Here is a 26,227-nt window from a genome sequence, read left to right as displayed (position 1 = left end):
TGGGATTACAGGCACCCACCACCATGCCTGGCTAATTTTTGTATTTTTAGTAGAGACGGGGTTTTGCCATGTTGGCCAGGCTGGTCTTGAACTCCTGACCTCGGCCTCCCAAAGTGTTGGGATTACAGGTGTGAGCCACTGTGTCCAGCCTGCCTTTGCCTTTATATAACAATAAAATTAACTCCTTTGGGGTTTATCAACTATGCCTTCATAAATTAGTATCAATATAATATGTTCCATGCACAGAATCATATCATTGTATACAGTAAACATGGCCTTCTCCAGAAGATATAGTCAAGTACTCCAACAGATTGCATGTAATTCACCCAGTCTTATTATCAAAAGGCACAGACAGCCTTTCCCCAGAAATCTTTTAAATGTCCCTAAAATGTGGATTTCTGCACCTCTGGATGAGATATCAGAGCAACATTGCCCTAAAATCTCAATGGTTAAGATATGGTCAGGTATTTATAACAACAAGCACAGCAGTAAAAAAAACAAAGGGGTTATCTCTAGATCTATATCTTTCAGATAAAGAGACATAATTCATCTTTGGATTGTCAGAAGACTTTTCTGATCTATTATTTTATAAGTGAAGCTGTCTTTCTTTTCGAAAGTTTACAGGCAAAGGTCTCTACTTGAGTGAATTTTCTAACTCCTATTTACTTTCAACTTTAACTGATAATTTCTTTACTATAGTGGTTTTCAACTAGGGACAATGTTGCCCTCAGAGAACTTTTAGTAATGTGTAGAGATTTTTATTTGTTTGTTTGTTTATTTATTTATTTTTTGCTCACAGGTGGGAGAAATGTTTTAGAGGCAAGAGAGGCTGCTAAACATCCTACAATATAAAGGAAAGCTCCCCACAGCAAAAAAAAAACTGTTCTTCTCAAAATGTTGACAGTTCTGGAGATCAGACACATTGCTCTACTTTATATTTTATTGTCTGTCCCTGAACTTCTTTATTAAATGGCAATATTGTATGGTAAAATCGAGAGTATCATCAGAAAGAAAATTAAGAAAAACAATCAGAATTAGAAATTAGAGGCTCCTCTGCCTATGGAATAGCCATTCTTTTATTCCTTTGCTTTCTTAATAAACTTTCTCTCACTTAAAAAAAAAAGAAATTAGATTTTCTGGACTGATTCTTTTTGTTCCTTATCTTTTTCATTTCCCTTAGCTGTTTTTTCTTCTTGCTCAGAGATAAAAAAACGTTCTGTCCAGGCGCGGTGGCTCACGCTTGTAATCCCAGCACTTTGGGAGGGCGAGGCGGTCGGATCACGAGGTCAGGAGATCGAGACAATCCTGGCTAACACGGTGAAACCCCGTCTCTACTAAAAATACAAAAAATTAGCCAGGCGTGGTGGCAGGCGCTTGTAGTCCCAGCTACTTGGGAGGCTGAGGCAGGAGAATGGCGGGAACCCGGGAGGTGGAACTTGCAGTGAGCTGAGATCGCGCCACTGCACTCCAGCCTGGGTGACGGAGCGAGACTCCATCTCGAAAAAAAAAAAAAAAAAATGTTCTTTTTGCTTCAGTGAGTTGAGATGTTATATTAATTCAATGTCAAGTCTCTGAAGAAACTTTCACTAATTCACTAAGATGGAGAATAAGGAATGAGTGATTTTTTTTTTTTTGCTTACATTTAATAGAAAAATTTGTACTTAACAAGGGGAAGATAATTTCATTTTAGGCAGTAATTCATTTGGATTCTAATGTCTTTGTGCTTTAACATAGAGATTGAAGAGATTCAATCTTTGAACTTCAATTTATGCCTAGAAATTTTATAAGAACACTTGTTTATATTCAAATGTGGGAAATTTTTCTTTTTTAGCATTTTAATATAGGAGGGTATTTATGACTTTTAAAGTCTCTTAATGTCATTTAATTATCAAAGAATCTCTAATGTGCTACACTGGATAATGTAGTGGCACATAACTTAAGATGACAAAGAAGAGAAGATGTAAATTTTCAGCTGTGTAAAATGTATATGGTAAAAATTGTATTAGTGTATTATTCTGAGATTAGCTTAGAATCTGATCTCAGAGTTATATGCCGTTCATGAGGGATTCTGAGAAGACATAGAAAAAGTAATGACTAGTATTGAAGAAACAGATCCATGAAGATGAGATTAGCGTTATTTTAATAGACTCCTGACATCTCCTCTGCATAGGGAGATAACCCATCCTCCCCTGATTCATTGACAAATCAGGGAACGAATAGCTTTGTGGTTAAAAAAATACAAACTCTTGAATTTTGTTTGTGGGGTAATTTGGCCTCATTCTAGATGTTTTCCATCTTTGTGACACTCATGCCATGTCATACTCCTGGTATCCTCCCTGCCCTTTAATTTTCTTGGCCCCAGGAAATGGAGTTATCTGATGGAGAGTTTGGAAAGAACTAACCAGGCATGCTGAGTTAGCAAGTCTTCAGCTCTACAGCTCCTCCTAGTGAGCCTACTTGTAGAAAGCAGGTCTTCTTTTCTACTTCTCTAGGGGCAGGGGGCAGTAGAGGGGAGACCTGCTTCAAGTGCTGGAATGACTGGAATGGTCATGTGCCTAATTCTCAGGTGCAATGTTAGCAAGGTCACATGATTAGCAGGCTTTAACCCATATTATCTAAGTAGGTCTCTATTAGTAATGAAAATGATATTTGTTCAGAACTGGATGAGGAAGCAGACTGACATTGCACTTCAAATAATCAAACACTGCCTACTGATACTTCATATTCTTATTGTTCTACATATTTAACATTTTTATCTTTTTTTTCTTAGAAACATATTTTTTATAAGTACCTATAGGGTATGCGATTCTTCTGTTATTTATTTTATTCTTATAGTTCTTAAGAGGCTTGCATGTGCATCAAGAAGAAATGCTCCAGGAGGCAGTCAGTACACGTGGGATTAGGACAACATTTATTTCCAGTCAAGGAAGAATAAGAAATTGGGTTAAACAGGAGTATGCAAAATTTATCCATCCATTCTGGAGTTCAAAGGACTTAACGTTTGCTCCCACCTAAGGAGATTTTCCTTTGGGAACCGGAGTTGGATAGGGCTCAAGTATCCACCACCTTCTACAACATTTTTTTCCTTCGTTACATATACCAATGGTATCATCTAGTGTGCTGCATAGTTTGTCTCTGCACACCCCTTTCAAAGCAATACACTGTTTTTGTCCTGGAATAACGCCAGTCTTTCCTACACAGGAAGAGATTTAAGAACATCATTAATTCACTATTGAAAATATACATAAAATAATAAACCCCCAGAAGAATGGCTTTGGGATAGGAAAGAAAACATTGTCTATATGAAAGGATCAGACCCGTAGACAGAAATAGTGCCTTTTTATGGGAAGGGAGCTAAGATTGTAGATTATATACACCCTGGAGGAAATAAGCCAATTTCTAAAATTCTTTAAAGGGACTGTCCTCCCCTAGTGCAGTACATTTTGAAATGTGTGGGACCATTTGTTCTTGCCACCATGCCTAGGGAAGGTGTCTTTGGTATTTAGCAGATAGCACAGCATTGCTAAATTTTTCACCTAAGGAATTGTCTTGCACCAAACACCAACAATGCCACCACTAAGAAACAGTTTCAAAGGAAGTATGTGTCCCTCCAAATTCCCATCTGTGCATACATCATCCCTATCAAATGGTTCATGTTCATATCTTCATCTCCTTTCATAGAAAGCCTATCAATCCTTTAGATTTTATCTAAACTAATTTCCTCATTTCAGGACTATGCAAGAAATACCTTTCCTATGTTGCTCAATACCTCATAGATAGATGGAGGAATGGATAGATAGAAAGATAGATAGATAGATAGATAGATAGATAGATAGATAGATAGATAGACAGACACCTGGAGAGAATTACTCACAGAGCTAAAAGGTATTTTCCCTTAAGTGTATCCACATGTTCTCTTAATTCATCTGGTTGTTGAGAAGCATATGGCTAAGGGTGTGCTCTAATTCAGTAGTTTTCTCTATGCTTACTATCCTTTCTCTTGCCTTCTCAGCACAACCATAGTTTATTTTTCCTACTGTATATCACTGCAGATGTTATATAAGAAAAACACTTTTGCTGATGTTCATTAACAGACATTAGTTCCTGAACCATCCTGTTAACACACCTGGATCTTATTTTGTTTTTACTGTCCTCTAAAATACTACCTCTGGCTTCTTTGCTTCTGTAGATGAATAACTGTTTGGTGGCCTTTTCAGCTCTCAATCTTTTTGTTGTTGTTTGTTATTGTTTTGTATTTAAACTAGGCTATCATTATTGTTTCTCTATTCTGTAGAAATAAATCCATAGCCAGAAAAACCAATGCAGCCTTTTGGAACTGAGTGCTCATAACCTATGCAAGATTGTCTTCCACTCTTGTTAGAAGCTTCAACCTAGTGCAGTCTGGTATTATACTCTACTATCAGACTAGCAGTTCATAAACTCAGGGTTTCTGTGCACCAAGAGAATATCATGATGGGGGAGTTGGGTAATATCTTGTAATATTCTCTCTTTTTTCCAAGACTATTGTGGAAGAGAAAGTGGCTGCCTTTCAGAGAGAGACCTGAAGTCTCCCCAGCCAGTTGTGGAAGGCGCTGGTTCAACTGCATTGTCTACACAGAACACAGGCTTCATGCTGAGAAGCATAGCAGACCTGTTGCTAGCTGTTGGTCTTTTCCCTGATAACTTCATCCATACATTTAACATCTGGCAACATTGTCAGACTTTTTAAATGAAGCTAAAATCGGGGGTTATTAGTACTGGGAAAGATATAGTAAGAGGCAGAGTATGGCATCAAGGAGGCCTATGCATGTGAACTTAGAGGCATCCCATGCAAAATGAGGTGGAATGTGAATCTTCAGCTGAAGCCAAAAGAGTGAACTTCCTCTCAGTAGGATGCGTAACCCACTATACTGTAGAGTTCAGCCTACTGACACAGCATGTAGCCTAAGATAGTGCCAATTCCTCTATTTGGGAGCTGTCCCTTGCTTCACTCAAAAGGAGTGGAACAATTCATCCTGCCAGTGATGTGCTTCTTGCTACATGGGAAGCTTAATTTAAAGAGGTATGCTTTGAGCATGAAGCCAAAGAGTTATAATCTCCCTTTTTACTGATGACTGTGACATATCGTCATGCCAAGGGCGCTAGTTTAAGTCAAAAAGATAAGATTAAATTACTTAATTCATATTCAGATTCATATTCCTCATTCATGAGGAAGAAAATTTCTTCCCAGATATTCACATTTATTTTCAGACTTATTGACAGAAGTATATACATATAGAGCAAAAGAAGAGAGGCACTCTCTAATACACTTTAGAATTTATTTGACATTAATATGTTATAATGGTTATATCACATGGCAGTTGAGGAAAGGATGCATATTTAATAAGTGCCTTTGGAAAAAGAAACAATTTAGATGTTCACTTCATATTATATCACAACATTAATTTCCGTGGATGCAGTGAGAAGAACTTAGAATCACACTGCAAAAGACCCTTAATAGCGCATTCATCTACTTTCTAAAAGGATATAACTTTCTTAGCATTAGAACTCATTGAGTCAGTAACTTTAAAGTTTTTTTTTGGGTGATGTAGAGGATTTAAATGGAACAGGCTCTTCCTGGAACTTTATCAGTCAAAAAATAGAAGCGCAGTTTCCTTTTCTCTACATAATGTGAGTTCAAGCTGTCTTCTGCTCCTGTCCAATGTCGTGTATTTAGATATTATGTTATTCTCCACAGTCAGTGTAAGAAGAATGCTATAATTTTCTTAATTCTCAGAGAGCTAATGCAGCAATCCAAGATTTATGCCATTCTAACCTCTTTAGACTCATATTCGCAGCATTTATATGTATGTTTGTGTGTACATATAAATCTATATGAACTATTCCAATTTTTATAGGATACCATGGATTCTTTTTTGAATAAATATAAGGATATATAAAAACATATATTCAAGTAACTATAACTAAATATTCATCAGACATTAAGCTGATAAACTAATATTTCAGACTACGTAATTACTTTGGAGAAATTTTTTCATGAAAACAATAATTTTTTTTACTTAATTGGATTTTTTGGGGGTAAAAATGTCTTTAACAAAACTCTTCATGATCTAGCCCCTCAATTTTTCTTAAAAGAAATTTTATGAGATAAAAGTTACATAGGAGTTATAAAATTTCTAAGATTATCAGAATGCTTCTAGACACCTGATAAATTCTACATGCCCAACAGTCACAGCAGAGATTAAGATCAGAATTTTTGGAGTGCAGTATTATTAAATTGTATAGACAGCTCAGCAATTAACTATTTAGTACTAAGAGACCATACAAAACTGATAATGAAATTCCTATTTTTCGACCTGAGTGTTCTGAGTCCCACTTCATAATGTGTCCGAGAACATCTCAATATGCACAAGTAAGGCATTTTGACCTTTACGTATGGTTTTAATATCCTCTGATCACAAGAAACCTGGCTATTCAAAAGTGATTCCCTCCTGTGCAGAATTATAGGACCTTCATTTAATGCTTCTTCCTGGTATAACTGATTTGGAAGGAACAAAGAAGGGCTGATATTTCTATTCCTCCAGGAAGATGTCACGGCTTGAAAGGCAGGCCTCTGAAGGATTCTTCTCGTATCTGTGGGGAGATTAACTCAGCTTTCAACCTCAAATAACCTCTTGTTCTTCATCGTTTATTTTATTGTGGTAATAACACTTAAAGTGAGATCTACCTTCTTAAGAAATTTTTAAGTGCTATAGATATAGTATTGTACAGTTGATATTTAGAGCTTATTCATCTAATAAAACTGAAAACTTATACTCATTAAATAGCAACTCCCTATTTCCTCCTCCCTCCCCAGTCCCTGGAAACCAGTATTCTGCTACTTGTTTCTGTGAGTTTGACTATTTTAGGTACCTCATATAAGTGCAATCATGCAGTATTTGTCTTCTGTGACTGGCTTGCTTCATTTAGCATAATGTCCTCCAAGTTCATCCATGTTGTCACATATAGCAGAAAACCTCCTTAGTTTCCTCAATATATAATTAGAAGATTTTGAGAAAAAAGTCTGACAGAAATCAGAGTTATCATTTTTGTATGCATATCTACACCTATGGATTGATTAAAAACCACATTGACCCAGATTAAAGAGATTTGCTTTTAGCTGCAATGTTGCTACTACCTATGTGATCTGAGTAAAATCACATTCTTTATCTGTACATTGGTTTTATTATCTAAAATAAAAACAACTGCCACTAAATTTTATTTTAATTTGAAATTATTACCATCATATAATTTCACATCAGATGTCACTACAAGTGTATCTGACCTTAATTGTATCTTCTGACCAAAGCTGAGAACCAAATGAGAATTGCATAAGCTCCTTCAGAAGGAGGCAATCATATGTGAGGTGAATCTCAACATGTCCACAGATTAGGTAAAGATCAAACAATTGAGTAGCTTTGATTTCACTTAAAAGAATCTCAGAACTGGAACAAAACAAGAGTGCCCTCTCTCACCATCCTACTCAACATAGTACTGGAAATATGAGCCAGAGCAATCAGCCTTTTGAAATAAAAGGCATCCAGATAGGAAAAGAAGAAATCAAATTACCTCTTTTTATAGATGATATTATTCTACACTTAAGAAACCCTAAAGATTCTTTCAAAGCCTCCTGGACCTGATAGACAACTTTAGTAAAGTTTCAGGATGCAAAATCAATGTACAAGATCAGTAGCCTTTCTATATACCCATAATGTTCAACCCGAGAGCCAAGTCAAGAATGCAATCCCATTTACAATAGCCACACAAAAAATTAAATACCCATGAATACATTTAACCAAGGAGGTGAAAGATCTCTACAAATGACACTACAAATCACTACTGAAAGAAATCACAGATGGCACAAATAGAAAAATATTCCCTGCTGTGGACTGGAAGAATGAATATTGTGAAAATGGCCATACTGCACAAAGCAATTTATAGATTCAGTGCTATTCCTATCAAACTACCAATGACATTTTTCACAGAATAGAAAAAACTATTCTAAAATTCATATGAAACTGTAAAAGAACTCAGACAACCAAAATAATCCTAAGCGAAAAGAACAACACTGGAGGCATCATCCTACTTGACTTCAAATTATACTATAAGGCTACAGTAACTAAAGCGGCATGGGACTGGTACAAAAGCAGACACATGAACCACTGGAACAGAATAGAGAACCCAGAAATAAAGCTGCACATTTATAACCATCTGCTCTTTGACACAGTTGATAAAAATAAGCAATGAGAAAAGGACTCCCTGTTCAATAAATGGTGCTGGGATAGCTGGCCAGCCATAAGCAGAAGAATAAAACTGGATGCCTATCTTTCACCATATACAAAAAATTAACTCATGATGGATTAAATATTTAAATGTAAGACCTCAAACTATAAGACTCCTAGAAGAAAACCTAAGAAACACCATTCTAGATATTGGCCTTGGGGAATAATTTATGACTAAGTACTCAAAAGCAATTGCGACAAAAACAAAAGTTGACAAGTAGAGCCGAATTAAACTAAAGAGCTTCTACAGAGAAAAAGAAACTATTAACAGGGTAAACAGAAAACAACAGAATGGGAGAAAATATTTGCTAACTTTGCATCTGACAAAAATTTAATATCCGGAATCTACAGGGAATTTAAATCAACAAGCAAAAAACAAATAAAGTGGGGGAAAAGACATGAAAACATGAACAGACTCTTCTCAAAAGAAGACATAGAAGCAGCCAGCAAACATGAAAAATAGCTCAACATCACTAATCATTAGAGAAATACAAATCAAAACCACAATGAGAACTATCTTACACCAGTGAGAATGGCTATTATTAAAAAGTCAAAAAATAACAGAAATGAAGATGAGGCTGTGGAGAAAAGGAGTGCTTATACACTGTTGGTGGGAATGTAAATTAGTTCAGCCACTGTGGAAAGCAGTCTGAAGATTTCTCAAAGAACTTAAAACAGAGCTACCATTCCACCCAGCAATTCCATTACTGGGTATATCGTCCAAAAGAAAACAAATAATTCTACCCAAAACATACCTGCACTCCTATGTTCATCACAGAACTACTCACAATAGTAAAGACAAAGAATCAACCCAGGTGCTCATCAATGGTGGACTGGATAAAGAAAATGTGGTACATATAGACCATGGAATACTATGAAGCCATAAAAAAGAACAAAATCATATCCTTTGTAGCAACATGGATGATCTGGAGGACTGCAAATTAATGCAGAAATAGAAAACCAAATACTGCATGTTCTCACTTATAAGTGGGAGCTAAACATTGTGTACTCATGGACATAAAGATGGGACATTGGAGACTACTAGAGTGGGGAGGGAGGAAAACAAGGATTGAAAAACTATTTGGTACTATGCTCACTACCTGAGTGATGGGATTACCATCATGCCCCAAACCTCACATCACAAAATATACCAACATAACAAACCTGCACATGTACCCCCTGAATCTACAATATAAGTTGAAATTATTTAAAAAATAATCTCAGAGATAAAGGGAGGAAGAGATCTTTGCTCATTGACCACACACTTTATTTTGGGATATGAACATCCCACTATTAACAGTGGAGATAATAATTTTATCATATCTTATCAGGATCTGGATGAAACACCCTGAAGATGTTTGATTCTTTATTCCCTTTTCAGTTTGATTCTACATTTTGATATTTAAACTTCTGAATCATGGACCCTAAGGATGCAACTACGAGTCCTGAAGTGTTTTCTGTACTGTTTGTCTTATGCTTAAAATTTTGCCATTAAAGCTTCATGCCACTGTTTATTCTTTTCCAAATTCCCTTGCTCCCAAATTTCTATTGGTCTTTTATAATTAGATGCAAAATTTTCTTGTTGAACTCTGTCTTATTTGCCTAACTGCTACCCTTCACAAATATTGCTCACCAATAGACTCTACAACACTTCCATTCACTACCGAGTTTGAACCGAGAACTATCATTGTCACTCTCCTTTTTGGAGAGTGAAGCCTTGATGATAGCTGTTTGCTTTATTTACTAACCTTTAAATCACATATCAAAGCTTCTATACCCCTAACTCTATTTCGGCCCCATTTTCTAATTATCGAGCTCTTGAACCCCCATTTTCTGTTGAAAGAACTCCTTGTCCTGCTTCTCAATTGTGGCCTCATTAGTACCAAAGAAGATAAACATGTTGGATTTCTGAATTCCTAAGGCTGTGAATTGGGGTCTGAGTTAGGATGGCCACAGTATAATTATCTCAGTAGACCTCCTCCGGTCTAGGCGTCCCAATAGACTTCTACAATCATTCACCATCTTACCTTTTGGTATTAAAGTCACAAAGAGGAGGAGAACAGAAATAAGGGAATGGAGTTTCATGGTTGAGTGCCCAATAGAGAGGTGAGTGATCAGGGCTGCTGGAACACAGGGGCTTTTATTTAATTCTGGGGGCCTGAGGTTCCTCTTGCTCAGTGAAGCTTAACAGAAAGGAAATAAAACAGCTTCCGTTGGAATATTTCCAAACTCGAAGGTCTCTAAATTTGGTGACAAATTAACCTAATTTTAGGAAACCAGATGGCTAACCCTTTCCTTTTCCTATGGCTCTCAATTTCACCAGAGGTTAATTAATACCTGTAGTTAATTTTCTTTTTTGAATGGGGCCAAGAAGTAAAGCCATGTGGGTACAGAACATCCTTATTGCAAAAGTCCTAGGGCTTGTAAGGAAACATTTCCATAATACCCTGTTTTTTTTTTTTTTTTTGCAAGAGGGACAAGAGTATTGTCTAAGGTCCATTTATGAAAAGCTATTTTTTTTGAGACGGAGTCTCGCTCTGTCGCTGGAGGCTGGAGTGCGGTGGCGCGATCTCGGCTCACTGCAAGCTCCGCCTCCCAGGTTCACGCCATTCTCCTACCTCAGCCTCCCCAGTAGCTGGGACTACAGGCGCCCGCCACCACGGCCGGCTAACTTTTTGTATTTTTAGTAGAGACGGGGTTTCACCGTGTTAGCCAGGATGGTCTCCATCTCCTGACCTCGTGATCCGCCGGCCTCGGCCTCCCAAAGTGCTGGGATTACAAGGCGTGAGCCACTGCGGCCGGCCCTGAGGTGTTCTTAATCACATCTGAAAGGTGGATACATTTAATTCACATTGAAAACAAATATTTTTTCATCGTTATGGATCCTTTGTATAATTATCTCATACAACAAGACAAGTAAGATCAGGAGAGTTGAAAGATAAAAGACAGAGTAAAGTGCGCAGCTCCTGTCAAAAGACTCTGAGCCTATACCTTAAAGAGATTCCCCTAACCTTTCACCGTAGCCCACCACATAGCAACAAGATATTTAAAGCTTAAGAGCATGCCTTTAATCAAGAATCAATTGACCAAAATCCAACTTACCCAAAACAAATCTACCTTCTGTTCAATTTCTTATTGGCATATTTCCCTGAATTGATATTTTTTAAAATTTGTAAACTTTCATATATCGTGTCAGTCTTTTTAGAAAAATTCTATATACATATATAATATAACTTTTATGTAGCTTTTATTTGACTACTTTTGATCATTTTCATGTTAGCTGGTATATTTATGAGCATTTGCTAATTTATTTCTTCATTAATAATTTATGCCTTAATAATTTTAGGTTTGCATAAATGTCCCAAAAGACTAATATTCAAAATATTTTTTGAAAAGTAGAACAAAGCCAGAGAATTTAGACTACCTTGTTTCAAGACAAAGCTACAATAATGAAGACACTGTGATACTGGAATAAGGAGAGACATAGTTCAACAGAACATAATAGAGAGGCAAGGATAAGACCATCATATGAATGGTCTGTATATGGGTAAGATCATATATATTTATCCATGCTCAGTGATTTTGACAAAGGTGCTAAGTAAAGTCTTTTTTTTTTTTATGCCCTCATTCTTGTTTATGTAACTAATTCAAGTGGTTCATGCGCAGGTTTGTTACATGGATAAATTGTGTGTCCTGGGGGTTTAGTATACAGATAATTTTCCCAGGTATTCAGCATATTACTCAATAGGTAGATTTTCAATCCTCACCCTCCTCCCACCCTCCACCCCCAGGTAGGCCTTAGTGTCTGTTGTTCCCTTCTTTGTGTCCATGTGTATTCAGTGTTTAGCTTCCACTTTTTTTTTTTTTTTTTTTTTGAGACAGAATCTTGCTCTGTTGCCCAGGCTGGAGGGCAGCGGCATGATCTCGGCTCACTGCAACCTCTGCCTCCTAGGTCCAAGCGATTCTCCTGCCTCAGCCCCCTGAGTAGCTGGGACTACAGCTGTGTGCCACCATGCACAGCTAATTTTTTGTATTTTTAGTAGAGACAGGGTTTCACCATGTTAGCTAGGATGGTCTCAATCTCCTGACCTCATGGTCTGCCTGCCTCAGCCTCCCAATAGCTTCCACTTTTAAGTAAGAATATATGGTATTTGGCTTTCTGTTTCTGTGTTAATTTGGTTAGAATAATGGCCTCCAGCTGCATCCATGCTGCTGCAAAGGACATGATTTTTTATTTTTCATGGCTGCATAGTATTCCATGGTGCATATATGCCACATTTTCTTTATCTAGTCCACTGTTGATGGGCATCTAGGTTGATTCCATGTCTTTACTATTGTGAATAATGCTGCAATGAACATACACATGCATGTATCTTTATGGTGGAATAATTGATATTCCTTTAGATATATACTAAGTAATGGGATTGCTGTGTCAAATAGTGCTTCTATTTTAAGTGTTTTGAGAAATCTTCAGACTACTTTCCACTATAGCTGAACTAATTTCTATTTCCACTAGCAGTGTATAAGCATTCCCTTTTCTCCAAAGCCTCACCAGGGTCTGTTATTTTTTGACTTAATTATATCTATTCTGACTGGTGTGAGAGGGGATCTTATTGTGGTTTTGATTTGCACTTCTCTAGTTATTAGTGATATTGGGCATTTAAAAAAATATGTTGGGTGTCTCTCTGTATGTCTGCTTTTGAGAAATGTCCATGTTTTCCAAATTTTTAAATAAAGGTTTTAACTTTTGCTTGTTGACCTAAATTCCTTAGAGATTCTGGATATTAGACTTTTGTCAGATGCATGGTTTGCAAATATTTCCTCCCATTCTGTAGTTTGCTGTTTACTCTGTTAATAGTTTTTTTTTTTTTCTCTGCAGAAGCTCTTTAGTTTAATTCGGCTGCACTTGTCAATTTTTGTTTTTTGTTGCAGTTGCTTTTGAGGACTTAGTCATGCATTATTTCCCAAGGCCAATGTCGAACATGATGTTTCCTAGATTTTCTTCTAGAATTCTTATAGTTTGAGGTCTTACATTGAAATCTTTAATCCATCTTGAGTTAGTTTTTTGTATATGGTGAAAGGTAGGCATTCAGTTTCATCCTTCTTCATATAGCTAGCCAGCTATCTCAGCACCATTTATTGAACAGGGAGTCTTTTCCCCATTGTTTATTTTTGTCAACTTTGTCAAAGAGCAGATGGTTATAGGTGCGCAGCTTTATTTCTGTGTTACAGCAATCTTTATCTCTGGAATAGAGATTCTGTTCCGATGGTCCATGTGTCTGCTTTTGTACCAGTCCCATGTTGTTTTGGTTTCTGCAGCTTTGTCATATAGTTTGAAGTCAGGTAGTGTGATGCCTCCAGTGTTGTTCTTTTTTGCTTAGGGTTACTTTCACTCATCAGACTCTTTTTTTTTTTGGTCTCATATGAATTTTAAAATAGTTTTTCTAACTCTGTAAACATGTCATTGATAGTTTGATAGGAATAGCACTGAATCTGTAAATTGCTTTGAGCAGTATGGCCATTTTAAGAATATTGATTCTTCCTATCCATGAGCATAGAATGTTTTTTCATTTGTTTGTGTCATCCATGATTTCTTTCAGCATTGCTTTATAATTCTCACTTAGAGATCTTTCATCATCCTGGTTAGCTGTATTCCTAGGTATTTTTATTTTTTCTTCCAGCTGTTATGAATGGGATTTTGTTCTTGGTGTGGCTCACAGCTTGGTGTATAGAAATGATATTGATTTTTTATACATTGATTTTGCATCCCAAAACTTTACTGATTATCAGGTCTATGGCCTTTGGGCAGAGACTATGGAATTTTCTCATTATAGAGTCATATCATCTGTGAAGAGAGATAGTTTGACTTCCTCTCTTTCTAGTTGGATGCCTTTTATTTCTTTCTCTTACCTGATTGCTCTGGCTAAGATTTCCAATCTTTCAACTAGTGGTTCTGGAGAGGGAGATACAAACAGAAGTCATATAACCTTTTATTATGTAGCCTGAGAAGTCAGAAAGCATCGTCTGCACTGTATTTATTAGTTAAGGCAGTTACAAAGGTTTGCCTCAGATCAAGCAGAGGGAACATAGACTTCACCTCTCAGTGGAGGATTATCAATGTTACATTATAAAAAGTTCTTGTGGGATGGAATACATATTTTTAGAAAACTACAACTTTTGAAAATGCATTTTTGAAAAATACAATGTGCCACTGTAGCTATAATTTCTTTTCAGTTTCAAAAATGTCAGTTTTATGTGGTTCAATCCATTATGCTCTTGACTAAAATTCCCAGAATTTTAATGTCCTTCATTTTTAATATTGGGAATTGTTGTGACTAATAAGTAATAATAATAGTATAATGAATAAATTATATGGTACAAATAGTATAATAAAAAGGTTGTGGTGTAGTGACATCAGCAAAAATGAAATAAAAATATTCAAAATTTTATCTCTTTATAAAATATACTAAAAAACTGGCAACAACTGTCAAAATAAAGCTTTTTAGAACTCTGAAAACTAACATAAGGTTTTTAGCAATCTAGGGAGTGCTAATTCTAGCAAAATATCCCATCTCAGTAAGAACATCGATTTGTGGTTTTTAACTTACCCTGTTTCCATTCTTCTCAGAGAAGCAGCAGGCTTGAAAATAATGCCCAGATTCTTAATACCAATGCCAGAAAAACAGAATGGACCTCATTCATGAAAAATTGATCTGCCTGTTGACTCCCTCAAATATATTCTCAAAAGCCTTGTTTTTTCACCTAATCTGGACCTCATGCAGTGGGAAAGCTGCTACTTGGTGTGGGGCGGTGTTAGAAAACATTTACAGAAAAACATTATAAATACTGCTGCCTGAACACTGGGGAAAACAATAGACTAAACAAAAATCTTGAGAGAAAGTACTGGGAATGAGACGCTTTGGGGAATATGGGCTTTGAAAAGCTTCAACATATTTCTGAGAATTTGCAAACTGTGTATGTCAAGGCTGTGTGCATGTTCAGTAAAAACCTGGGAAATTTCTACCTTCCCTGCACAAGCAGAAAGTGTAGGCCAAGGCAGAGTTGTAAACTGTCTGGCTGAGTGTTGAAAGCAGGGCCCAACACATACACAAAGCCCCTCTGCAAGTTCCAAACACATATGGAAATCTTTGTCAAATTATTAGCTGACTTCTAAGCTAATGGAAAAAATATTTTAATCGACATAGGTGACAAAAAATAGAGACCACAAAGTTTATTCAGAAAAGATACTAAACAAACAAATAACTACAACGAGGAGTACAACATGGGGAGGAGGGAGAATCTTATTTCTAGAGTGGCCACATTATCATGTTTAAAATGTCTGGTATTCAAAAAAAGTATGAGACATACAAAAAGAAAAAACTGAAGAAAGTATGGCACATGGAAAAGAAAAAATGCAGTTAATAAAAACTACCCCTGAGGAGATCCAGACATTGGCCTTAATAGAAACAGACTTTAAATCAACTATTTTAGATATGTTCAAAGAGCTAAAGGAAACGACATCTAAGGAACTAAAGAGAAACATGAGAATGATATCTCACAAAAATAGAGAATATCAATAAGAGACAATTTTTTAAAAAAACATGAGAATGATATCTCACAAAATACAGACTATCAAAAAATTTTTTTAAAAAAACATTATTTATTTTATAATGTTCTTTTAAAAAGAAATCAAATAGAAATTCTGGAGTTGAAAGATAAAATAATGGAAATGAAAAATGCTCTAGAGGGCTAAACAGCAGATTTGAGGAGGTACAAAAAATTAGTGAACATGAAAATAGTTCAATTGAGATTATCCAGTTAGAGAAAATCTCAGTTAGAGAAAAGAATGAAGAATAATAAATGGAGCCTAATAGACCTGTGGAACACCATCAAGATATCAACATATGCATAATGGAAGTTCCAAAAAGAAAAGAGAGAGAGAAAGGTACAGAAAATATATTTGAAGATATAATTGTCTAATACTTACCAAATTTTATGAAAAATTTAATCTACATGTACAATAAGCTCAATGTACTCTAGACGGATAAACTCAAAGAGACCACCCGAAGACATATCATAACCAAATGGCTCAAATCCAAAGCCAAAGAGTAAATCTTGAAAACAGTAGGAGAGAAGAGACTTATCATTTATAGTAGTTCCTTCTTATCTATGAGGGATACATTTCAAAACTCCTAGTGAACGCCTGAAACCATGGATAGTATTGAATCATACACATATTATGTTTTTTAATACTTACAATAACATTTAATCAAAGATTAAAATTTGATAATTTTAATATATAAATTAGGGGGAGTACTCTTGCATTTTGGGGCCATTATTAAGTAAAATTAGGGTTACTTGAATACAGGACTGTGATAGTGTGACAGTCAATCTGATAACCAGGACAGGTGCTAATTGACTAATGGGTCAGTAGCATATACAGGATGAATATTCTGGACAAAGGAATGGTTCACATCCCAAGTGGGATGAAGCCAGATAGCATGAGATTTCATCATGCTACTCGAATGGCATGCAATTGAAAATTGTTTATTTCTGAAATTTTCCATTTAATATTTTCAGGTGAAAGTTGACCATAGGTAACTGAAGCCACGGAAAGTAAAATTGCAGATAAGGGAAGATCAGTTATTAGTGATTCACAGTAAATTTACAGCTGACCTCTTTTAAGAATGCAGTGGGATGATAAAAAATTCTACAAGGAGTTATTTGGGCTGAAATGAAAGAACACTATATAGTAATTTCAAACACATAAAGGAGTAAAAATGGTGAGGTGTGTGTGTGTGTATCTTTAATAAAGGTAACTTTAGTATATATAAGCAATATCCTCTTTTCTTCTGATTTAAAACAACTGCACATCACATTGCATCATTACTCACAATACCCAAGCTACTGAAAAAAACCTAAGTGTTTATGAACAGATGGATAAAGGAATTATATACATAACAAAATATCACTCAGTTGTGTAAAGAAGTTTCTTTCATTTGCATCAACATGGATGAACCTAGAAGACATTATGCTAATAATAAATCAGGCACAGAAAGAAAAATACTGCATTATCTCATTTATAGGTAGACCCTAAACAAAAAAGCCCCACAAAAGCCCTAAGAAATAGAAAGGTTAGAAAGAGGTGGGAGGTGTGTGGAAGATGATGAAAGCCAAACGGTACAAGTTTCAGCTATATAAAATAAATAAGCCTACAGATCTCATGTACAACACAAGAGCTGTAGTTAATAATGTATCATACTCCAGAAATTTGCCCAGAGTAGATTTTAGATACTTTTACCACAAAACAGTAACTATGTGAGATGATGGATATGTTAATTTGCTTGATTATGGCAGTCATTGCCCTAAGTATACATGTATATGTATATATACACAAACATAATATTGTATATCTTAAATACAATAAAAAGAAAGTCAATGCATAAAGCAATAAATATAAACCTATGTTGGTGATCATACAGTGTATAAAGATGAGATGTGATTTAGGTTGGGCCCAGTTGCTCACCTGTAATCCCAGCACTTTGGGAGGCCTGTAATCCCAGCACTTTGGGAGGCCGAGGCAGGCGGATCACCTGAGGTCAGGAGTTCGAGAGCAGCCTGACCAACATGGAGAAATCCCGTGGGTACCAAAAATAAAAATTAGCTGGGCATGGTGGCCGATGCCTGTAATCTCAGCAAAAAAAAAAAGCAGGGGTTGCAATCCTAGTCCCTAACAAAACAGAGTTTAAACCAACAAAGATAAAAAAAGACAAAGAAGAGCATTACATAATGATAAAGGGATCAATTCAACAAGAAGAGCTAACTATCCTAAATATTTATGCACCCAATACAGGAGCACCTAGATTCATAAAACAAGTTCTTAGACACCTACAAAGAGGCTTAGACTCCTGCAAAATAATAATGGGAGACTTTAACACCCCACTGTCAATATTAGATCAACAAGACAGAAAATTAACAAAGATATGCCGGACTTGAACTCAGCTCTGGATCAAGTGGACTTAATAGACAACTACAGAACTCTCCACCCCAAATCAACATAATGTATATTCTAATCAGTGCCACATGACACATATTCTAAAATCGACTGCATAGTTGGAAGTAAAACACTCGTCAGAAAATGCAAAAGAACTGAAAATATAACAAACGGTCTCTCAGACCACAGTGCAATCAAATTAGAACTCAGGATGAAGAAACTCACTCAAAACCACACAACTACATGGAAATTGAACAACCTGTTCCTGAATGACTCCTGCATAAATAATGAAATTAAGGCAGAAATCAAGAAGTTATTTGAAACCAATGAGAACAAAGACAACGTACCAGAATCTCTAGGACACAGCTAAAGCAGTGTTAAGAGGGAAATTTATAGCACTAAATGCCCACATCAGAAAGCTAGAAAGATTTCAAAAATGACACCCTAACATCACACTTAGAAGAGCTAGAGAAGCAACAGCAAACAAATCCAAAAGCTAGCAGAAGGCAAGAAACACCTAAGATCAGGGCAGAACTGAAGGAGATAGAGATACAAAAAACACTTCAAGAAATCAATTAATCCACAAGTTGATTTCTTGAAGAAATTAACAAAATAGAGCACTAGCTGGACTAATAAAGAAGAAAAGAGAGGAGAATCGAATAAACACAATAAAAATGATAAAGGGGATATCACCACTGACCCTATAGAAATACAAACTATCACTAGAGAATACTATAAATATCTCTATGCAAATAAACTAGAAAACCTAGAAGAAATGGATAAATTCCTGGACATATACACCCTCTCAAGACTAAACCAGGAAGAAGGTAAATCCCTGAATAGACCAATAAGAAGCTGTGAAATTGAGACAGTAATTAATAGTCTACCACCCAATAAAAGTCCAGGACCAGACTGATTCAGAGCTGAATTCTACCAGAGATGGAAAACCAGCACAAGACAAGGATGCCCTCTCTCACCGCTCCTATTCAACATAGTATTGGAATTTCTGGCCAGGGCAATCAGGCAAGAGAAAGAAATAAAAGTATTCAAATAGGAAGAGAGGAAGTCATATTGTCTCTGTTTGCAGACGATGTGATTCCCTATTTAATAAATGGTGATGGGAAAACTGGCTAACCAAAATTAAAACTGGACCCCTTCCTTACACCTCATACAAAATTTAACTCAAGAGATGGATTAAAGACTTAAATGTAAAACCCAAAACCATAAAAATTCTAGGAGAAAACCTAGGCAATACCATTCAGGACATAGGCATGGGCAAAGACTTCATGATGAAAATGCCAAAAGCATTTGCAACAAAAGTCAAAATTGACAAAAGGGATCTAATTAAGCTAAAGAGCTTCTGCACAGCAAAAGAAACTATCATCAGAGTGAACAGGAAACCTACAGAATGGGAGAAAATTTTTGCAATCCACACATCTGACAAAGGTCTAATATCCAGAATCTACAAGGAGCTTAAACAAATTTACAAGAAAAAACAACCCCATTAAAAAGTGGGCAAAGAATATGAACAGGCACTTCTCAAAAGAAGACATGTATGCGGCCAAAAAACATATTTAAAAAAAGCTCAACATCACTGATTATTAAAGAAATGCAAATCAAAACCACAATGAGATACTATCTCATGCCAGTCAGAATGGTGATTATTAAAAAGTCAAGAAGCAATAGATGCTGGTGATGCTCTGGAGAAATAGGAATGCTTTTACACTGTTGGTGGAAATGTAAATCAGATCAACCATTGTAGAAGACAGTGTGGCGATTCTTCAAGGATCTAGAACCAGAAATACCATTTGTCCCAGCAATCCCATTACTGGGCATATACCCAAAGGAATCATAAGTCATTCTACTGTAAAGACACAAGCACATGTATGTTTATTACAGCACTATTTACAATAGCAGAGACATGTAACCAACACAAATGCCAATCAGTGATAGACTGGTAAAGAAAATGTGGTAAATATACACCATGGAATACTATGCAGCCATAAAAAGGAATGACATCATGTCCTTTGCAGGGACATGGATGAAGCTGGAAGCCATCATCCTCAGCAAACTAACACAGGAACAGAAAAACTAACACCACATGTTCTCACTCATAAGTGGGAGTTGAACAATGAGAACACATGGACACCCGAAGGGGAATAACACACACCAGGGCCAGTCAGGGGATGGGGAGGAGGGGAGGGAGAGCATTAGGATAAATAGCTCATGCATGTGGAGCTTAAAACCTAAATGAGGGTTTGGTAGGAGCAGCAAACCACCAGGGCACAGGTAAACCTTGCAACAAACCTACACGTTTTGCACTTGTATCCCAGAACTTAAAGCAAAATGAAAAAATTAAAAAAAAGTAGTACCAGAAACTACCTGTACTACTTGATGGTGGTCATCAAAACACCACCATCATTCTTCAGAGTTAGAAAAATCAATTCTAAAATTCATATGGAACCAAAAAAGAGCCCACATATCCAAAGCAAGACTAAGCAAAAAGAACAAATCTGGAGGCATCACACTACCTGATTTCAAACTGTACTATAAGATCATAGTCACCAAAACAGTGTGGTACCAGGAAAATATATACATCAAAATATGTGCACTTAAATAACATAGCGTCAAATTTATAAAACAAAAATTGAGCAACCTACAAGGAAAAATGAAAAAATTCCGAACTATAGAGGGAGATTATAACTTATTTTTCTTAGTCATTCAAAGAAAAAGAAGACTTTAAACATCAATAATACATTGGATGTTAATAAAAATTTACTATTTTTATGAAGTGAATAATTACAAAGAACTTCAACAACTACAGAATACAATTTTAATAGGGCATATTGAATATGCACAAATATTGACCACATAACGATTTGTTCTACATGCCAAATCTTAACAAAAGTCAAATAACTGACACTACAGAAAGTGTTCATTTATCACACTGATATGAAATTATAAGAAACGGTTCTAAAACCCAGTTGATTAAAGAAAACAATCTTAGTGAATAAAATATATTGAAATTAAAATATTACTTATTAAAACTTTTTGGATTCCATTGGTACAATATTAAAGAGGAAATTCAGAGTCATAAATGCTGATATTAGAAAATAATAATGGTGAGTCTTTGGCAATACCATCATGAACACTCCTGATCTCATCTGATCTCAGAAGAAAATAATAATAGAAAACCGAAATATCTCAGTCTTTGCAGTATGAATCACAAAGAAAATAAAATGCACAAATAAAAATAACAGGAAAAAAGGAAGCACCTTTAAATATGCAAAACGATTAAAGAAACTTGACAAAATTAACTCAAGATGAAACAGAAAATAAGAATGTTTTCCTGAATTAATAAAGCAAATAATTCTGTAATCAATAAAGCAACTAATTCTGTAATCAATAACCTCCCAAAAAAAGAGGGCACTTAACTTATATTTTCAACAACATTTCAGAAATTTAAAAAATTGTAATTATATCCAACCTCTTCTAAGAAAACAAATAAGAAGGGACACTCCAAAACATCACATTTATCAAAACAATTTTTATTAAGATAATGTTCACATAACAAAATATTCACTATTTCAACCATTTTGATTTGTTTAATTTAATAGATGTTAGTATATTTACAATGTTGTGCAGCCATCACCACTATTTAATTCCAAAACCTTTCCATCACCCCAAAAAGAAACTCCTTCTCTAATCCCCAGAAACTACTAATTTGTTTTCTATCCCTATAGATTTGACTATTCTGGACATTACATAACTGGAATTATAAAATATATACCCATTTGTGTCTGCCTTCCATAACAGCATAATTTTTCAAGGTCATCCAAGTTGTAGGATATATAGCTATTTCATTCCTTCTATCAGTAAATAATACTGTATTATATAAATATACCACATTGTGTTTATATATTTATCAGCTGATGGGCATTTGGGTTATTTCAGCTTTTTTGCTATTATGAATAATGCTGCTATGAGAATTCACTGAGAATTTTTCAACTCTTAGGTACAAACTATTTTCTTAAGTATATACCTAAGAGTGGAATTGCTGGGTTATATGGTAACTCTATTTTTAATTCTTTAAGAACTGCCAACCTGTTTTTCAAACTGCCTCCACCATTTTGATGATTTAAGGCTCTATTTTTTGTGCTGATGGGCCTCCTGCTGGGAGGTGGCGCTTTCCAGAAAGCATCCGCTGTAGTAGTGCTGAGAGATGACAACATGCTAGCAGCCCTCGCTGGCTCTCAGCGCCTCCTTGGCCTCGGCGTCCACTCTGGTTGCACTCAAGGAGCCATTCAGCCCGCCGCTGCACTGTGGGGGCCCCTCTCTGGGGCTGGTCAAGGCCGGAGCCGGCTCCCTCTGCTAGCAGGGTGTGGAGGGAGAGGCCCTGGTGGGAGCCGGGGCAGTGTGTGGCCCATGTGGGCTGGTGCAGGCTCAGGGTGGGCACGGGCTCAGCGGGCCCCACACTTGGGGTGGCTGGCCAGTGCCTGCTGGGCTTGACCGGGGGATGAGCTCTCTCTAGGCTGCTGGAGTGCCAGGGCTGGGTGCTGCAAAGTCCTGTCTGGCGAGTGCCATCAAGAGGTGAAGCCGGCTGGGCTTCTGGGCCGGCTGGGGACTTGGAGAACTTTTCTGTCTAGCTAAAGGACTGTAAATGCACCAATCAGCACTCTGTGTCGAGCTAAAAGTTTGTAAACGCACCAATCAGCGCTCTGTGTCTAGCTAATCTGGTGGGGGACTTGAAGAACTTTTGTGTCCAGCTAAAGGATTGTAAATGCAACAATCAGCACTCTGTGTCTAGCTAAAGGTTTGTAAATGCACCAGTCAGCACTCTGTCAAAACGGACCAATCAGCTCTCTGTAAAATGGACCAATCAGCAGGATGTGGGTGGGGCCAGACAAGGGAATAAAAGCAGGCCACCGGAGCCCACAGCTCAACAGGGTTGGGTCCCCTTCCATGATGTGGGAACTTTGTTCTTTCGCTTTTTGCAGTATAGCTTGCTGCTGCTCACTCTTTGGGTCCACGCCGCCTTTAAGAGCTGTAACACTCACTGCGAAGGTCTGCAACTTCACTTCTGAGGCCAGCCAGACCATGAACCCACTGGGAGGAATGAGCAACTCTGGACACACCATCTTTAAGAACTGTTAACACTCACCAGGAGGGTCTGCAGCTTCATTCTTAAACTCAGCAAGACAAAGAACCCACCAATTCCGGACACTGTGGAGAGAGACCAGTGGTGGGCAGGGCTCCAGAACTCCAAAGATCATATGTTCTTTGTCTTCTGCTACCAGGGTGGATATGGAAGGATCATCAGGTGGGGGCAGGGCTAGGCGTGCCTGAGCTCAGACTCTCCTTTGGGGGGTCTTGCTTTGGCTGCTGTGGGGGATGGAGGTGAGATTCCCAGGTCACTGGAGTTGTGTACCTAGAAGGATTATGGCTGCCTCTGCTGAGTCATGCAGGTTGTCAGGGAAGTGGGGGAAATCTAGCTTCCACGCACACTGAAAGGCTGGTCTCACTCCCACAATGCCCCTTGCGATAGCCCGGGGTCTGTTCCCAGGCCGAAGGCGAATCTGGCTTGAAAACTTACCTGAGGCTTTCTGCTTCCCGACTGACAAAGAAATGGGCTTCAGTTCTTACCCTGCCTGTGAAGTCTGCAAGCCGGATTCACACCCTCCCCTGAGTTCTGGCCAGGAGGCTTCTCGCTGCATTCAATTTTTTGTAAAGTTCAGCTAGAGAAGTCCTTCTCCCTGTGAAGTTTTACCCCCTGCTCCTCTGGCCACCCTCCTGATGGATGCCTGTGGTGCCAGGCAGGAATGGGTTACTTGGGGATCCAGCGGCCTTCCAGTGCCTTTCTGCTACTTCCTCTACTCCTGTATGTCTCTCAGCTCGGCTAACTTGACTCAGCTCCAGGTAAAGTCAGGAACTTCTCCCACAAACAGACTTTCAGCTTCTCCAGTGGGAGTGTGTGTTCAGGAGACGAGGGTCTCCCTTTCCCATTTCCGTGGTTAGGGGACTTAAAGTATTTGGGGTGTCTCCCAGGTCCTGCAAGAGCAGTCTGCTTCCTTCGAGGGGTCTGTGGGTCCTGTGAGGATTGCTAGTCTGTTCTTGCAGTCCATCTGGAGCTAAAACTCACAATGCAAGCCTCCGCATGCTGCTCTGTCCAGAGCTGCAATCTAGTTCTGCCTCCTGTCTGTCATAATCCCTCATGACCCTTGAGCTTTTTTTTCCATATGATTGTTGGCAGCATGTATGTCTTCTTTTGAGAAGTGTCTGTTCATGTCTTTGCCTACTTTTTAAAGGTTTTTTTTTTTTTGTAAATTTGTTTAAGTTCCTTGTGGATGCTGTAGATTGGATCTTTGTCGAATGCATAGCTTGCAAAAATTTTCTCCCATTCTGCAGGTTGTCTTTTTACTCTGTTAATAGTTTCTTTTGCTGCCCAGAAGCTCTTTAGTTTAATTGCATCCCATTCGTCAATTTTTGCTTTTTTCACAATTGCTTTTGGTGTCATTGTTATAAAATCTTCGCCCATGCCTATGTCCTGAATGGTATTGCCTAGGTTGTCTTCCAGGGTTTTTATAGTTTTGTGTTTCACATTTAAGTCTTTAATCCATTTAATCCTGTATATGAAGACCGATCTTTATGTTTAGAAATTCTTTCATCTTCTTAATCTACTCTATTGTTGAGGTTCTCAAATTGTATTATTTATTTTATTTATTGAATTATTCAATTTCAGCTGTTAAATTCATTTTCACTCATTTTATGGATTTGTTTGATTGAAATCTGTTGCTGGAGAATTATTGTTTTTCCTTCAGAGATGCTATATTTCCTTGCTCTTTAATGTTTCTGATGTCCTTACATTGATATTTGAATATCTGGTAAAACAGTTGCTTCTTCTAATTTTATAGATTGGCTTTGGTAGTAAAAGACTGACTTCTGTAGCTGTATCTATACTGTTGAATCAGTAAGACACTTTGCCTTTAGTTCTGGGTTGGTTCAGTAGTTTAGACTTCTATGATTTCTTCAACTATAATCAGCATCACTGATGTCTGTGAGCTCCTCAGTGTCTTAGTCTTCATTGTTGATGGAGGCTGTGGTGAGATTTTGCTGGGGAAAGACAGGTCAGGCAGTTTGGTCCTTGGGCACCAGTTGCATTGGTCTTTGAACTTGTGGGTGATTTACGTGGGCACTAGTGGTTGAAGTTTCAGGCAGGCCATCCTTGGGCCTTCAGGTGGCTTTTTTTTTTTTTTTGAGAAGGAGTTTTGCTCTTGTTGCCCAGGCTGGAGTGCAGTGGTGTGATCTCAGCTCACTGCAACCTCTGCCTCCCGGATTCAAGCAATTCTCCTGCCTCAGCCTCCTGAGTAGCTGGGATTACAGGCATGTACCTCCATGCCCAGCTGATTTTGTAGTTTTTTTTTTTTTTTTTTTTTTTTTTAGTAGAGATGGAGTTTCTCCATGTTGGTCAGGCTGGTCTCGAACTCCCGACCTCGGGTGATCTGCCCCCCTCAGCTTTCCAAAGTGCTAGGATTACAGGCGTGAGTCAGGTGGCTTTCTCAAGTGCCAGCAGTGACAGTGGTGAGCTAGGTAGATAGGCATGCCCTCAAGACCCTGGGAGGCCTGTGTAGCATCAGCAATTGCAGTAGTCATAGCAGGTGAACTTTTGGGACCCCAGGTGGCATGTGCAGACGCCAACAGTCATGGCAACATGATGGACAGAATAGTCCTCAGGCTTTCACCTGGTGCAAATATGTGGGCACTGGTGGCAGCAGTGATGGCAGGCTGGGAAGTCCTATCCTTAGGCTCTCAGGAGACACACAGGTACTTGATGGTGATAGGCATGGTGGATTAATCCCCAGGCTTCCAGACAATGTGCACAGGCACCACCAGGCTGGGTGGGCTCATACTCAGG

General features: G+C 37.6%; 2 protein-coding genes across 2 annotated transcripts in view; one reads left to right on the top strand and one right to left on the bottom strand.

Moving 5' to 3' along the window:
• Positions 1–26,227, top strand: part of LOC134806957 (putative zinc finger protein 705EP) — a 109,071-nt gene that overhangs the window by 58,066 nt on the left and 24,778 nt on the right. The window lies entirely within an intron of this gene.
• DEFB130 (defensin, beta 130) lies at positions 3,012–10,406 on the bottom strand. Its single transcript, NM_001129784.1, has 2 exons — positions 10,349–10,406; positions 3,012–3,193 (listed from the first exon to the last, which is right to left on the bottom strand). Exons 1-2 carry the CDS (start codon positions 10,404–10,406, stop codon positions 3,012–3,014), a joined length of 240 nt encoding a protein of 79 aa, NP_001123256.1.

This window comes from Pan troglodytes, chromosome 9, assembly GCF_028858775.2.
Source record: "Pan troglodytes isolate AG18354 chromosome 9, NHGRI_mPanTro3-v2.0_pri, whole genome shotgun sequence".
NCBI classification, from domain to species: Eukaryota; Metazoa; Chordata; class Mammalia; order Primates; family Hominidae; genus Pan; species Pan troglodytes.
This window is presented reverse-complemented; position numbering and strand designations above follow the sequence as displayed.